The 17,411-nt window shown below is 37.2% G+C and overlaps 1 protein-coding gene across 1 annotated transcript in view; it reads left to right on the top strand.

The window, feature by feature from the left end:
* The window catches only part of LOC109068068 (solute carrier family 15 member 4-like), a 54,647-nt gene that overhangs the window by 8,594 nt on the left and 28,642 nt on the right, over window positions 1-17,411 (top strand). Inside the window, exons 6-7 of the mRNA XM_042755091.1 lie at window positions 5,993-6,173; window positions 14,147-14,305. Coding sequence (XP_042611025.1) covers window positions 5,993-6,173; window positions 14,147-14,305 — 340 coding nt within the window. The remainder of the gene's footprint in view (window positions 1-5,992; window positions 6,174-14,146; window positions 14,306-17,411) is intronic.

Below are 17,411 nucleotides of genomic sequence, written 5' to 3'. Positions count from 1 at the left end.
GCCTGTACATATTAGTTATGCATTTTAATAATGTAGAGAAAGCATATACGCGAAACTCTTTATCATCTTAGTCCTTTATGCCACATTTTGCGGTATGTGAGGAAAATACTATATACATATTCATTATATTAATGAACTGTATATTTAATTTGATATTTTAATAGCATCTTAATACATTAAGCCATGTTAAGTGTTTATGTTTTTCTACAGGAGGAAAACACTTAACGAAAGACTTTTTGCATTGCGTTCATATTCTGCTGTTCTGTGCCCACGGATTTGCCGGTCTTGTTTTTTTCTTGCAGGACCCTGTATGTTATAGTACTGAATTAGTTTTAATTGTTTAATCACCACCACAGCGTCTTGTCTCCATTGGCAACGTGCACGATTTGTGTTGATTGCAAGTGACGTCACAGGTAACGGAGAGTGCAAGTAGCGATTGTAAGTGACTTTGTAATTTATTTTTTATTTTTTTTCTTGTCTTCGCCACCTGGCTACTGTTATAAAATGTTGGGAGATTCAAACAAAAAGTAAAAAAAAATCAACAAAATAAAAAATAAAGACTGCAAGTGATGTCACTAGCGGAAGCGCAAGTGTCTGAGAGTGCAAGTCTGAGAGTGCAAGTGCAAGTCTGCAGCCAGACCCTCTTGCAACTTGTTGGACAAAGTTTTTCTGTAACTATACAACAACACTTGTTTTTGAAGAAAATATGAGTGCTGCCAGTGCTTGCCTGTGCAAAACTTGCTCTCACACACACACATACACATACACATACGCATACGCATTCACATACACATACACATAATATTTATTTATTTGAAAGAATAGTTTTATGTTTACCAAGGCTGCATTTATGTGATCAATAATGCCACAAAACAGTAATATTGTGAAAAATTAATACAATTTGAAATAATTGTTTTATAACTGTTTTTGAAATCACTGTTTTACATTTGTACTTTTTTCCTGTGATGGCAAAGCTCAATTTACCTTTTTTTTTTTTTTTTACCATTAATGCAGTGGAATTTTTTCTGGTTTCTGTGATGAATAGAAACAGCATTTATATAAATAGGAATCTTTTGTAACATTATTTATTTCTTTACTGTCACTTTTGATCAATTTAATGCATCAATGCTGAGTAAAAGTATAAAAAAAAAAACATGGTGACCCTAAACTTTAAAACCATAGTGTAAATACTGTATGTCAGTCGCTTTAGAATGGTTTTACAGTATGTGGTTGATTGTTAAAAAAAAAGGTTAGTTCGTTCAAAACAGTTGCATTCAATCCTTCGCTGGCTGTGCTGATTTAAATCTAACAGTTCTTTTGTGTTTGTGTCGCAAGTTCAGTGGCGCAGGTAGTGACGATTCTCTCTGGCCAATCCGTGATCAGCAGAGCTTACACGTCACGTTGTGGTAATGGTACGGCTCACTTGGAACCTCAACTGAGGTCATACTAAAAAAAGTACCAGGTACTGTACCCAGTGGAAAACCCCCAAAAGTAAACTGTACCAAGCCGTACTGTGCCCTACCATGCAGTGGAAAAGTGCCAGTTATGTTCTGGGTGGTTGCTAAGGTGTTGCTAGGTGATTGTTTACCCTTAGTTTTGGTCCTGTCTTTGCTGTAATGCCTGTTTCACACACACTCTGTCTGCAGTGTGTATGCAGTCTGTGTGCGTTATGTATGCGGTGCAGAAGCAGCATGGAATCATTGTGCTTTCACAGAGGACGCGTTTGCAGTCTATTACTGATGTGTGGCTGTTTCGGCCACAAACACAACGTTTATCCATTATTTTGATTTCAAATCATGTAAAAAAAAAAAAAAAAAAAACTTTTTCAACATTGTGATCCTCTTTTATCACAGTACAGTTACAATCTTTCATAGACATTAGTTTAAACTTCATAAATATAAACAACATATTATTCATGCATTTGACTTCTTGGTTTGTATAAGTTGTTCAAGCAAGTGGCAACACATTTAAACACAGCATACAGCCTACTTTTATTAGTCTATGTTAAAGCTATAACAAATATTTTAAATTAAAACTCACCACTGATAGAGACAGTCAACTCTCGTGCCTTTTCTTTTGCATTTAAATCTTTATTACAAGCAATCCCACGGGTCTTAAATAACTTTAGTTTTTCTACCACCACAAGTGCATCTATTATGTTGTCTTATTTATCTAAAAGTGCACTTTTCCTTGTTTTAAATCTAGCCAAAAAGCCACATTTAATGTGAAACACAGTAGACTTTAATTATATCAATTTATTGTGACATTACTACATTTCGGTGTCAATCCATGTTCATTTTTACAGCGAACAATGCACTGTCACTTTAATTCAGCGCATGCAGCACAGCAAAAATAGACTTGATGCATAAACGATCGCTGCACTGCTGCAGACACACCCTGATGGACTGCAACCGCATGCAGTGTGAACGCTCTAATCCGTTAACATGGGTGCGTAAAAAAATGCAACGCATACCACCGGAGACGGAGTACGTGTGAAACAGACGTTAGTCTTATAGTGTTTTTCACTTGCTGTTTTAATCATCCACTAGGTGAAATGGAAACTACATTTGCTTAGAAACATACTGAGCCCTGAACATGACATGCGGAAAAAAATAGATATTGTGGCCTCTAATTTGTTAAGAATAAGAATTTGTTCCCACAATATTTTATTTAAATCAAGGCCAGGTTTAACTTAAAAGAGGGAACAAATTAATAACTTGTGCAAACAAATTCTTAATTTGTGGCAAAACGCAATTACAATTATAAACGCAATTACGCATCTTTTTTCAGCATATGCGTGTACGTGTATTTTCATGCACTCAATTTTACAATGATTATGCTTTATAATATGACACCAGGTAATGAACATGATTTAAACTGTTCTTCCTGTCAGTTAAAGGTTACAAACGGTTTAAGAGAGAGAGAGAGAGAAAAAAAAAAAAAACACACATATAGGTGCAATAGATTTTTGTTCTGAAATATTCTGGGAAAATGGACCAAAAATATTGATGACCATATGAATATATATATTCTCAAATGAAGATAGCAACATCGTTTTATGAAGTATGCGTTCATATGTGCTTCATTTTCGCTGGAGGATGAGGGGTGAACGCAGTGGAATAGATGTGGAACCGATTGCTCCCCCTATGATATTTTTTAAACTGTATTTATCACAAAGAACTACACATATGATATTATAACAGTCTATCGATAAACACACACCTTGCCCTCTGTTTCTCGCTCTGCGCTGCTGCGGTCTGGATTGAAGAACGTGCTGAAAGACAGGGAGGTGCCGATCGAAGTCTGCCGCCGTTTTTATATGAAATTTAAAGGGGACTGAGGTGATCACGAATTTGTGTACAGTTTGTTATCACAAATTTTAAGGGGGGTGGGGGCTGAGTGGTCATTCTAAAATTGGCCTAGCGATGCCCATGGTTGATGACTCAAAAAGGTCCTTCCCCAGCTTCCTGATTCAATAGAAATCAAGTCATTTGACATTCTGGGTATAATGGTGTTTCTCTGGAGTGCATGCTCAAGTGTGCAAATCCCCATCTGTCACTTGTTCTCACACTCACAAGGGTTTCCCCTTCTAAATGAACATGTGCTGCTGTAGATTTGTCTTGGTGGATCGCACAGCCTAAAGGGAATCCAGTGCGAAGTCTTAACAAGGCCAAACTGTGAGCTCTTAATTAGGAGATATCCATAGAGAAACAGACACTAGAGGTAATGTGGGTGAAAATGACATGATGATAGAATGATGCAAACTGGCAATTTCAAATGGAGAAAAAAGTATTTAAAAGTGCACGATGATGAAGGGGAGACAGAGCTCTCTGAGGGGCATGTATAAATTACCAGTGGTTAGCCAAAGAAATGTAAATGTAATGAGGGAGTAAGCTGGAGAATTAAAAGTGTTAAAAGCACCAGTAGATTTGGGACTAACTGAAGCTGTAGAATTAAATTCAAACATGCTGACTGAGACACGCTCTCCACTTAACCGACTAATACTCTGCTGGAGGTGTAAATATGTGTGTGTGATGCGCCCATGCACACCTGCAGGCATGGATGCATAATAAACCTCTCTTTGAGCTCCGGGCGTCTAGTCCTCTGGTGTTGCATTTTACAGGCGTTATTTGATTAACATCAATTAAAACGTACAGATGGTGAAATATTGTACAGGGTGCTTGAATTAATTACAACCAATCAGATCAAGACAAGAATGGATTGGGCTGTTTTTAACTTTTGCTACATGCATACAGCTGCATCTACCCAAATCTTCTCATTCACATCATCAAACCCTTTCTGTGCAGGAAATGGTGACAGATGGTTTCCTGTAGCAGCCAAAGTGAACTACTGATAATCAGAGTTAAAATTGGTCATTCTTCACTGGTGGATTTGACCACACATATGTGTTGCATCTGCTACGTGCTGTATATACGTACAGCTTTGTAAGTGATCAGACCTAATGTACAAGAAAGAAAAATACCTTTTTTAAGAGTAACTCATTTCTAAAGACCAGAATTTCATAGAAACTTGGGTGTGGGGCTTTTTTTGACTTGGGCCAGTGAGCAAGAACACTCAGAAATTTTAACAACTTCATAGCAACCCCCTGGCATCACCCAGAACACCACAGCAACAGTGTAAGCTTAAGCTACGTTCCGATCGATAGGGTCCATACACAGTGTTCACTGCTCTCTACACCCTGGGATATCTGTTGAAGTTCACTTAATTTGACAAAATGTTCATTTGGAACACCCTACAAAGTCATCAAACATAGATGACACTTAAGTTGTGTAGATTAGAGGAGTTTGAGCTATGATGGCATAATATACTTCTGTAAATAATGTAAATATGTTCATTTAATATGCATGTGTACAATGCATATAGGTGCATTTAAATGAATATGAATGATTTATTAATTTAATTAATATAAATGTCTTATTTTAAAGCTAAACTGAGTGATAATCATCTGATGTTTAATATGGAAATAAACATAATCTAGTTATGTTAGATGTGTAATTTATCTTGTTTGACCATAATCATGATGCATGTTGCATTGTAATCGTTCTGCCTCACACACTTTATACCCACAAATAACCACATACATCTGGGACTAATTCATCTCTGTTTCACTGCCTTTATTTTAATCAAACTTCTTTAAATACTCGGTTGATGTGTAATGACTGCTGGGTAGTTTCCCTCTCCACTTCCTGTGAAGTTATGTATTGATGTTCCCTTATTCCCTGCACTGTTCACAGTGCCCTTCAAACTGAACATGTTCACTCCCTTTGAATTAAAATTTCACATACTATGGCACAATTCCCTGTGACACCTTTAGCAACCACATAGCAATGTACCTAAAACGACTCTGAACACCACTCAGCAACCTCTTGGCAACCACATGAATGACAGCAAGTTTTGCATAGGCAAACCCTACTCATTTTCTTTTTCTTCAGAAATAAAAAAATGAGTGCCTCATTAATGCAAATGCTTTTTTTCTTTGTCAAAACAATCCCAAATTCCCAAATCAACAATTATTTCCAAATAGTCCTCTTTTAGGTTATGTACTTTTTTCCATCACACATCAGCAGCGTGTGAGTGGAGCAATCAGCCATTGATTATGAACCAGGTGTTCTGACTCATGATATTCAATCCCCATGTGATATTAAAGTACTTAACAAGTGATTAATGATTTTATGGGCTATTCAGAGACCTGTCCCTCTCTCTTACTGGATGAGTTTTACAGCCATTGACCAGCACTGGCCACATGAGGGCGCTAAGGTTGCTGGAATGATTCTGTTTCCTGCTATCTCTCTTTCTCAAATGGTCTCCCAGATTTTACATTTAGACTTGTTCTTATTTTCTCAACGCAGGATAAATGGAGAAGAATGAAGCACCTGAGTGTTATGTGTGACCTGCACATACCCTTCTTCCTGTTTGTTCATCCTCTAGTGTTTTGTAAACATGAGTCATTATGTTCCCCTGTTGTTCCTAGAATACCTTCCGCTTTCCGGCAGCTTGGCTGACCATGTTTGATGCAGTGCTGATCCTCATGTTGATCCCCCTCAAGGATAAAGTGGTGGACCCCATCCTCAAACGCAAAGGCCTGCTGCCCTCCCCTCTGAAGAGAATTGCTGTGGGCATGTTCTTTGTCATGTGCTCGGCGGTGGCAGCTGGTGAGTCAACAAAGCATACACTAAATGACACATTTTTAGTGTATTATCAATACACACACCAACAAAGATTTCTGTGAACCTATGCTTTTTGTTCTTCAGCTTGAACTCTTGCCATACAAACTGTGTGTGTGTGTGCCGGTTAGTGAGGTGGATGCATCAAGCTTCTTTATACATATTCACAAACTTAGACTCATGTAAGAAAATGTGGGAGTGTTTGAGTGTGATAGCAGACATTTGCATACTCATTTTAAATATATGTGTTCATTTTTGTGTCAGAAGGCCCGTCACGGTAGTGAACTTTCATTTCAGATTTCATAAGGTTCATATGCTGTGTGTTCTGTTATATGTGACATCCTGTAACACACACATGATACAAAACACTGAGACCTAAATTACACATCATATATATTTTTAACTCTAGGGCTGGGTATAGCCAACCACTTCATGATTTGATACACTTCACGATTCAGTACATCGCAGCATCATAAATATGATAATCATGAATGAAACAGACACAAACGTGTAAGGGAGACTCACTTTTCTGAATAAAAGTATTAAAAACAGAAAGAAAAAGGAAACCTTAGTGACTCTAAGTGAAATTGTAATGGTGGTGTTGGCCGCACAGACAATATACAGTCCTGCAAAAACATCTGCTTGATTTTGAGTCTGAGCACATTTGTAACATTTCATGGGATCAGATTTTGTTGTGGTTTGTGGTAGTATTTAGGTGGTCTGGTTGGTGCATCTTTTTTTAGTGTTCAATTTCAGTGGTGTGGGAAAAGTAATTGCCCTTAAGAAGCACCTGGATGATCCTCCAGGACATTTTATGGACAGACAAATCAAAAGTGGAACTTTTTGCTAGACATGTGGCCAGTTACAGTTTATTTGATGTGAACCAAACACTGCATTTTTGATCACAGCATTGTATGCTCTGGCAAAACATGACAGTAAGGCATCAGTCAGCATAGTCCAGATTGGTGTATGGATCCATTATCATGTGTCAAGTCCAAACAGAATCAATGTGGAAAATAAGTTGTCCAAACAAGTAGTCCCTGGTGTAACACATCAAGACTACTCACGTCACAGATCGAGCTGATAAACACTGTGACATCAAAATGCTGAGCCAATTGTGAGATTGTTTTGTGAGATATCAATGTATACATCCACACACAATTGTGTCAGATTGTGTTTTCTTAGTACTGTTCACCTTATTCTGAGAAATGAGTTCATCTCAGAGAGGTTACGACTTTTCCATTCGTCAGATAAGGTACAGTGACTCCAATATGGCAGAGATTCGATGTAGAATGACTCACCGACACAAACACCCACACGCTCATGACACATTCACACAGACCAATGATCTCTCCTCTGAATTCTGTCATTCCTGTCCAACCTTGAGCCGGCTCTATTGAACCCTGCAGAAGGTGGATCGATATTCCTGCTTGTTCTGACGGTTAATATTCATACAGCCCACTGTCCTGGAAAATACCAACCTGAATCAGCGCTTTTGTAATTTTCATTATTCTCACCCTCCCTTTTAACATGGCTTTTTAGAGGAACTTTGACTGTCTTCTCACTTGTTGTTTCTTCGAAGTCCCCCAAAACTACAAAGCCTAGTGATCTATATAACTTGATAGCATTTTTTGGCCATTTACGATAGATATGCTTAGGATTTTGGCCAAAATTAGGCATCTTTATTGCTCAACAAAAGTTTTGGCTCAGAGCAAATGTGAAAATGTCAGGCCTGTTGACGTAATTGTCCCTTTGTCTTTTTTTCTTGACCATTTTCATGTGTTTTTATGCCTTAGGAACTTATGCACAAGTTGTTTCTCTGATGGATTGTTGTTGCAACTTTATCTGGTTTAAATGGATTAAAATTTTAAATTTTAAGAATGATTTGTTATAATAAGTTAAAGTGTGATAAATTAGCAAAAAAATCACGCTACGCCATTGTTTTTCAGTGTATGATTTTTGTAGTATGAAAAAAGAAAAAAAGGTTTATGAAAAAAGTGAAATTAAGTGTTTCAAAGGTCATGGGAATGCCATAGAAAATTCTCCATTTAGTATATTTCCCCCCCTATTTATTCTGAGTTCTGAAGTTTTTTTTTGACTAAAAACTATTCTTTAAATAATTAAAAAAATATATTTTTATAAAATAATGGAAATTTATTAGTCAGATAGTGCAGGGTCTCTTAATTTGCTTGTTTTTCCTTTTCTTAAAATAAATAAATCTAATGTTTAATAGAAAGTATTTCATTCTGCTACACACCAATAACATTTTGTTTTTGTAGTGCCTTGAAAATATTGGCTGCACAAAGCTGCATTATCGTCCCGACTGAGCCAACAGAAAAAAAAAATCCTTAAGGTTGGGCCCTGATTTTAGATGGTAGCATAATCTTGCTAACTACAATTTTGAGATGGCCTTCACATCAGAAGTGCAAATAAAGCTCTCTGAGTAGGTGGCTCACTATATTTTTAGGCACAGCAATCTCTCCAAAACTTCAGCACATTCCTTCCAAGTGTTTTTGGCTCACTTGTATATCTGTCTGAAGTTCTGTACACAGTTTATGCCTCTCTACTAAGACAACTACTAAGATTGTGTCCACACATACACGAAAGTTCGAGTCACACATTGAGAGAGTTGTGGAGTGCCTGTTCAGAGGTTGTAGAAGAAGACACCGTTGACAGGTCGGCAGTAACTCATTGTTCAGTTTGACTGCGCCCAGCACTCCAGTCAGTCCCCAGTCCAATTCCAGCTCTGCCCAGTGGATTAAACCGAGCTTAGTCAGCCTGACAGTGTGCGCTGCGTCCAGACGTTGACATATTTCAGACTAAATCGCTTTTTGAGTGAGATGAGTTTTGGGAGATGCGCTCTGGAGTGTGGGGAAAGTATGAATATTTTTCTCTCCCACCCTGTCTGTCTTTGACTCTCTCTGACTCTTTTAAACCGCTGTCAAACTCTGCACGGTGAGGGAGAGAGCAGTTTAGACATTTTTAAATTCCTCATCTGTCTCAGCTGCCATCAAACTGAATAAATGTGGGTTCGTAGTCATCATGAGGGATTCTTTAAACTGTAAACACAAAGTTCAGAAAAACTCAAAACAGTCAAAATAATGAGAGATTGACGTCAAGTGCTTTGCTGCATGGTTGCAGTTTTCAGGTGTTTACTTCACTTGATTTGCTCCCACTTTAATATACTGGTACCTGCTAACCAAAATGACTGATGTCTGATATGTACTAGTTTTGTGTAGCCACTCTTTTGAGTGGTGTAGTGCACATTGTAGATAGAAATAAAGAGACTAAGTGATCTGTAAAACAATATTTTATTTATTTTATTAAACTTACACAGTCAGTTGTGTACAACATGATCAGTGTGAGGTTGTGCATGTAAACGTGTTCAAAATTTCAATGTGACAAACTTTCCCAAATCTACCTTCTAGGACTTTCTCAGAAGCACTCATTCTAACGGCCTGAGATCTTGTAAACACAACATTTCCTGTTTTACTGATAAAAACCTGTGCAGCCTGAAGCACTTCTGGAAATTGAGTAAAGCCAATCAATCAGATTGTAGGCTGCAGTTTTGAGAAAGCTCTTGCCGATTTTGTGTGCACTAGACAGCATACCAACATACGGTTCAAGGACTGTCTGGTTCAAACTAATAGCAACCAAACAACTGTACCGATACCTGAAGAGATGGTCTCAGTCCACTTCCAAATGAACTCTGGTATGGCTGAATGGATAAACCAATGAATGGTTGACCTTAAGCACACGTGTGGTTTGTTTACAGTTTCTGGTTCACTTACAAAAAGGGCAGTGTGAAAGCGAACCACACACACAAAAAAAAATCCTTTGTATTTGGTCTAGACCAAAGCAAGTGAACTAGCATCAGGCTTCATTAAAAATCTTCATTTGTGTTTTGAAGATGAACGAAAAGAATTTTCATTTTTGAGTGAACTAACCACTTAAGTTAATATAAAATGTCAATGAGAGCATAAAACCATTGACATTCAAATAGAATGTAATAATAAACTAATTTCAGAATGTGATTTTAAGGACAATTTTGGGTCACCACTCCATGTCCAATTTCAAAACTGGGTCCCGATGCAAAAACAGCTGAGAACCACTGTTTTAAAATGATGCAGAAGAAAATGACCTTGTTATTGCATGACAGAGCCTGAACATGCAGGAAGTCTAGTATTCAGTGCACAATACAGATGTTATCTAATAATAACCGTTGCTTTGATGTAGCCAAGAGCGAGGGGAAACTTGTTGGCACACTCTTGCGGAATCAGTATGTGCAAACCACGTTCATATCACACTCTTTGTGTGCATTGTGTGTGTGTGTGTGTATGTGTATTGTAGAGATCAAACTAATGAGAACCTTTGGGACTCATGCTCTCCTTCTTGAGAGAGAAAGTGCATCTCATCCTTTGTACTCCCACTCAATGACACAGACTGACTCATTAATAAACCGCTACCTGAAATAAGCACGGTTTAAGGATGCTTGCTATGTGTGAATGGATTCTGCAAAAGTGTGTATGTGTGTTAGGGAGAACTATTAGACATGGTGTGTGTATATTCAGATGCATGTAGGGGTGATTGTGCGTGTGTGTGACATAATGGGTCCCACTAATGGGACTTATTATATAGATGAGAAATCTTGGGAAATAAGTCTTTTAGTGCCCCTCATTAATACCCAACATATAGTAATCACACAGTTCTTGTCTTTCTGTGCCCCTTCGCTCTTTCTTTCTTTTTCTTTCTTTCTAAGCCTTGCTCGGTTTCACTTTTCAGAGTACATCAAGATACGCACACACACAAATGTCACCTGCGGGCACACACAACATAAAGGTAAATTGCAGGCATTTATGCAAAGAGTCAAGGATGTGTATGAAATGAATTATCAACAAATAATGATAAATAATTGCATATTTTCTCGAATCTCTTGAAGACTTTGTGACTCATCAATCTGAATGAAACATCAGGAGCAGGAATGACAAAGAGAAAGTATCTTTTCAAAGATATTTATTTTGTTTGTAATGTGACATACAATTATGCTCATAGATTGAGACAGCATATATTTTTTTTTGCAAAAAATAATTTGAAATGTGGACTCCAGCACACCTTTCACTTTTTAGCCTTTCCCTTTATTATTATTATTTTAATTATATATTTTTTTCTTATTCTCTGGTTACCTTTCAATCGGTGTGAATCTTTTTGTAATAATGTGGACTGTAGATGGTGAAATCTACACTCCATGACTTTGCAGAAAGATGTAATATTGTTTTAAATGATATGTTTTTGAGGAACTTTTTGCAGATACAAGTCAATACTTAATTAAAGGAATAGTTCACCCAAAAATTAAAATTAAATCATCATTTACTCACACTTGTGTTGCTGGTCTCGGTGCAGGACTGCACGTTCACAAGACTCTATTACCGCTGTAGTTCCGACAGGAAAAGCACATTTTATGATACCACTTATTGTGTGTGTGTTTTGTATTTTTATTAATATTATAAAAGTGCTGCAAGGGGCATGTAAAGTTATGAGCAGATATGTATGTTCAATTCAATTCAATTATGTATGTAATAGGATATTCGGGTGTAGTCTAATAGGATATTCAATAAGATAAAATAAAATAGGGTTTTTTAATTTTTTAGGAATAGATTGGATTGTCAAAATTGATTATTATTGTCTTTTCTGTTATTTTCTTTAATGGTTTTGCACAGATGTGTGTGTGTATGTTGTGTATGTGCTTACACACAAGGCTTCTGCCTTTTAACTCGAGTGTATTGAATCACTTTAAATCCGAGTCTACCCAGTAGCTGAACCCAGCAGGGCTTAGGTAGGTTTTAAAATACCACTGCCAGAACCTCCTCACAACATTTACACAACATTTTCCAAACAGATGGGTGCTTGGCAGTGGCATAGCTCTGAAGCCAACCCTACCCGCAGGCACAGATGATGCCCACACACCTGGACACACTTGTTGTCCTGCACTCAGGAAGCAGCTATTTCCACGGCAAGCTGCTCCGACACCAAAGCTGCCAAACACACACACCAGCCACACACCAGACGATGGCTTGGGGCAGTTCCACTTCTGTTCAATTTTCCCCAGATATAAAGTCAAGTTTTTTTTGTTTTTTTTTTATTCTGGGCTTGGAAGTGCAGAAGTGAGGTCTGTAATCTGCAGCGGGGTCACACTTTTAGCCAAAGAGTGTTTTATTTCAGGCTTCATTTGTATTCCAATCTAAATCTGACACACCACAGCCACAGACCAGAGCGGATCGCTTCTGGTGTTTGGGCGAGGGGTGGAGGGGGGAATGAAAGATGAGAGGGGAAAAAAAAAGTTACTGTTTTGTTAACTGAAGCGCTTCTGTAGATGCTCTGCATCACACACTGCTGTTTTAAGCATATAAAATACAAGGTCATACCCCTTCAAAATGAGAATATGTGCATGTCAGTGTGATGGAGGGATCCCACGAGGAGTTATCTGAATGGCACCTGCAACATGGTTATTATTGGATCAAGCTTTTAGATAGCCTAGGCTGACAATCTCTGCTCCACTCTGATTACCTGCTAAACCCAGCCTGGTATAATTTTGTGTGTGCGAGCATGTTTTATGTGTGGGGCATAAGCTGTTTCTGACGTGTGTGAAGCGCTGGCATTGACCTGACACTTAATCCATTAATGGACTCTTCATACTTTTTCCTTCACTGTTACATGCACTTTCTCTCCAAACATCCACACATGTATTTGATATCTAACACTCTGACACACTGGGCCAGAAACACACACACACACACACACACACACACACGCTCAAAACCTTGTTTTTCACTGCCAATATTTAGAAAGCACATGCTCATAAGTTGAATTTTTTTTTTTTATGTATTTATTTATTTTATATACTGTATTTAACATTACTGTTCAATAGTTTAGGGTTGGGAAGTTTTTACACTCACCAACGCTGTATTTATTTTATCAGAAATACAGTAAAAACAGAAAAATTTTGAAATATTCTTACTGTTTGAAATAACTGCTTTCTGTTTTGTTGTGTTATAAAATATTATTTATTCCTGTGATTGCAAAGCTAAATTTTCAGCAGCCTTTACTCCAGTTTTCAGTGTCAAATGATCCTTCAGAAATCATTCTAATATGCTGATTTGCTGCTTAAGAAACATGTCTTATAATTTTCAGTGTTTCAATGTTGTGCTTCTTTATATTTTTGTGGAAATTGTGATAATTTGTGATAAGATTTTTGATGTTGAGTTCAGAAGAACAGCATTTATTTGATATAGAAATCTTCATTAGTTTGTTAAATTATAAATGTCTTTAATGTCACTTCTGATCAGTTTTAACGCATCATTTCTGAAAATAAATAAATAACTAAATAAATAAATAAATTCTTAGTGACCACAAATTTAGTAGTAGTAGCGTGTATGTGTATATACTACCTATACATTATCCTGACCTGTCCTAGATTACCTTTCTTTGTTCTTTAATGCACCATTAAATGAGCACCAGCTTACAAGTAATGTTACAAATTTGTAAAGTGGAATTTTATTTTTAAAATTATCAATGTAATATAATACAATTTATTGATAGCACATGATGTGTTTTCTTTCAAACTATTTGAAAACAGAAAATATGCATTATCCATTGATGTATCAGTAGATTTTAGAATAAAGCAAGGAAGAACTAACACTTCTGTTAATTTACCAAGAAGACAAAAATATTTAAATATGGAGCAATTAATCTCCCCGTAATCTTTTATATATGTAGGCTCAAATCCGTTGAAAAATTAAAATACACAGAGGTCCTGAAATTCTTCACTGCTGTCTTTGAAGATGACACAAAGATCTTGTTACATTTCTCTTTTTCTAAAAAGTTATCAGTGCGATTATGAACAGTTATGATTGATGTATTTATTAATAATTTTATTCTGTTACTCTTTTTCTTGCTGCTCTCAGGCATTTTGGAGACGAAGAGGCTGGACATTGTCCGCACACAAGGTCCCATCCCGCAGTCACTCAGTGGAGTTATATACTATGCAGCCGATCTACCTATATGGTGGCAAGTGCCTCAGTACGTCCTCATCGGTGTCAGCGAAATCTTTGCTAGTATTGCAGGTAGGTGGTCCTTTGCAAAACACTGCTGAACACACATGCAAAGCTCTCAACTTCACAAACAGAGCATATGAAGCGACCATGTTCTGAAGTTTTGTAGTATTTTTCTGTAATTAATACGTTTTTTAAGGTTTCTTGCACCAAAAATATTGCACTGAATTTACTGAATAACATGTTTGCTTTTGTACCTTTAAGATGCTTTATGTAAATGACCATGTTATGACCAACCAACCTATTCACATTTGATCCAGAAATCTGAATATGATTAGGTGTTTATATGTACAATAGACATGGACCGTCAAACCTTATTGTGTTCATGGTTGTGGTGTCAGTATGATTTCTGAATGCCTCATTTTTGCAGCAACATGTCAGCATAATTCACTGGTGTATTAAAATCGATGTTTTCTATGAAATGGCCCTTTTAACATTTAGTGGTTCATGAGGTGATACTGAGCCTGGAAAGCCATATGAGAGGCAATGATCATGATGAGAAACACCTACAGCAAATTTGTGCTAATATTTTGATGGTAGAATTTAGCTTCTCATCAGCTAAGATCGATGTAATGTATAACTCATCTAGATGAGGAAACGTACAGCATTGTTTTAACATGAGTGTTTTTTGTGTCCTTCCAACTCTCGGTCTCATCTGTGTACTGTAGAGTTTTTTTCCGTAAGATCATTCATCTGTTCTAATGACCATGCTAATCAATGCGTGTCCTTTTAAAAACTGCAGTAAACTCCTCTCTGCCTTGCCTTTGTGTAGTAGCTCTTGTCTGAGCCGTTGCTGAAATAGCTTGCTAAGGAATCCATGGCTGTATCAATCAGGACCGATCGATCTGGGCTTGGCGATACATTATTGCAGTTGCGCCGTTAAGACGACCAGGGAAAACATCTCGCTCCTGCTGGAATACACTAAGATAATATCAAGAAAGTCTCAAGCAAGTGGGCTTGAGATTAATGAGAAAATAGATGAAAGGAAACTAAATCCCTTAACACAGCATTTGTAAGAAAAACTGTGTGGACCTCCTATTACCACCTACACTGCTGAGATCTACATTAATTACAGCAATTTCTGACATGATCTTAAATGAATCTGATTCCACTTAATAAATCTTGTTTCTTAATGATTCCATCAAGAATTAGGTTTTGTACTTTTGGGGAAGGACCACATAATTATATGAATATTATATGTAGTTCATTAGTCTTGTTCCAAACTCATGCCATTTGCAGTAGCATTTACACTGATTTCAGTATCTCAAACCTTTGAAATGTAGTTATGCAAGGTTTTTTTTTTATTTATTTATTTAGTTGTTTATGACTTTGTGGTTCAGTGAGTGTGTCAGATGTTCATTCTGTAATATTCAGTGAGTGGCTGAGTGATCCATTTAAGGCTGATGAGTTTAAGATTCATTTGTGAGTCATTTTGAGTGATTTGTTCAAAAGAAACAGTTCAGAAGAGTCATCAATTAGTGAATCAAGCTACACTGGCCGCACTGTATGTTTGCTGTTGTTGTTAAAGTTATGGATAGAGGTTGTCGAATTCCAGCTCAGTTCCCTTATTCTGGTTGTTTTCTAGAGGTTTACAGGTTACAGTTATGGATGGCAGTTGTCTTATTTGTGTTTGCTGTATCAGCGCTGGTTATGTGCACACCTGTCTGTCCTTCATACACATTTTCACACAGGTTAGCATGTTCGTTACTCCTCAAACACACAGCTCTGTTCATTTCGACCCTTCAGCTTCTCTTCCAAGGTCATGTTCAAATATGCTTGTTTTCCTCTTAGACGCACACCACACTGGTAATTTCACACCCATTTCACGCACAGAGTAAATCAAAGGCTGCACGTCCCCCCTTTTAGCCTTTATGAACCAACAAGACTAATAAGTAGCATTTGGCAAAGGCAGGGAAAAACACTCTCCCTTCTTGTTGAATTGTAGAGAGCACAGTACTGATTACTGGATTTCTTCTCTACCCCCTCAGAAGAGGGGTTTCAAATCAGATCTTCGCCCATGGCTTATGCTCTTCAAATAACGGCATGTTTTAGTCAGGACAACCCTGCAAGTACTTTCAAGGTCTTTGATAGAAGACTATGAGAGAGGAGGTTGTCTGTATGGCTGCATTCACAGCGGTCTTTTTCAGTCCTGTTTTTTATGATCTATTAATTTGTTAATTTAGTCTTTTAAATATCAAAAAATTTAAAGGGGTCATGAACTGAGAAATGACATATAAAAGGTCATTGTAAAAACAAAATACCTGATAACTACATGCTATGAAAAGTTCAACAAGTTAAAAGAGAAATTTGACAATTACAAAATAATCAAGTAAAAGCTACCCAAAAAATAAGCTTTAAAGGGAAGATTAAAAAAACATTAAGGGATTCTGCTTGCCTAATTTCAGCACAAAAAGCACAAAAAGAATTCCAAAGGTTGCCCTATCACCCATTTTTAAACAAGCGGAACAATTAAAAGGCCAGCTTTTGAGAATCGGAGATCATACACTGGTGTGTAGGGAGCTAAAAGCTCAGAGAGATAATGGGGAGCCAAACCATGCAAAGCCTTGTAAGTAAGCATGGGAATTTTAAAATCGACACGAAATCTGACAGGGAGCCAATGTAAAGACTCCAAGACAGGAGTGATGTGATCCCTTGTCCTGTTTCCAGACAGGATTCGAGCGGCTGAATTTTGAACCACCTGTAATTTTTTTATGGTAGCTTTTGAAACCCCGGCCACCAAAGCATTGCAATAATCAATGCAAGAAAATACAAAGATGTTGATTGACATTTCAGCCATGACAATGACGGCAAAGGACGCAATTTGGCAATATTTCTAAGATGAAAAATTATGTCTTACGTTCTAAACATGGGGAACATTTTTTTACATTTTGTTTGAAATTCCAGTGTAGAGCCATCTACACTTAAAGTAGCTAAAGTACCAGCCTTAGAGTACGTAGCTGGTGGGGTGAACCACTGAGCATTACCTCCATCTTGTAACTGTTAATACACAGAAATTTTTTAGACATCCACTTTTTAATCTCAGAAACACATTGAGAAAGAAAAGACACAGCCACCTTTAATATCAGGTTTTGAATGTATATAAACCTGAGTGTTATCT

Source organism: Cyprinus carpio, unplaced genomic scaffold, assembly GCF_018340385.1.
Source record: "Cyprinus carpio isolate SPL01 unplaced genomic scaffold, ASM1834038v1 S000006635, whole genome shotgun sequence".
In the NCBI taxonomy this organism is placed as follows: Eukaryota; Metazoa; Chordata; class Actinopteri; order Cypriniformes; family Cyprinidae; genus Cyprinus; species Cyprinus carpio.
Note: the sequence above shows the minus strand (reverse complement) of the source record. Positions and strands in the feature narration are given on the sequence as shown.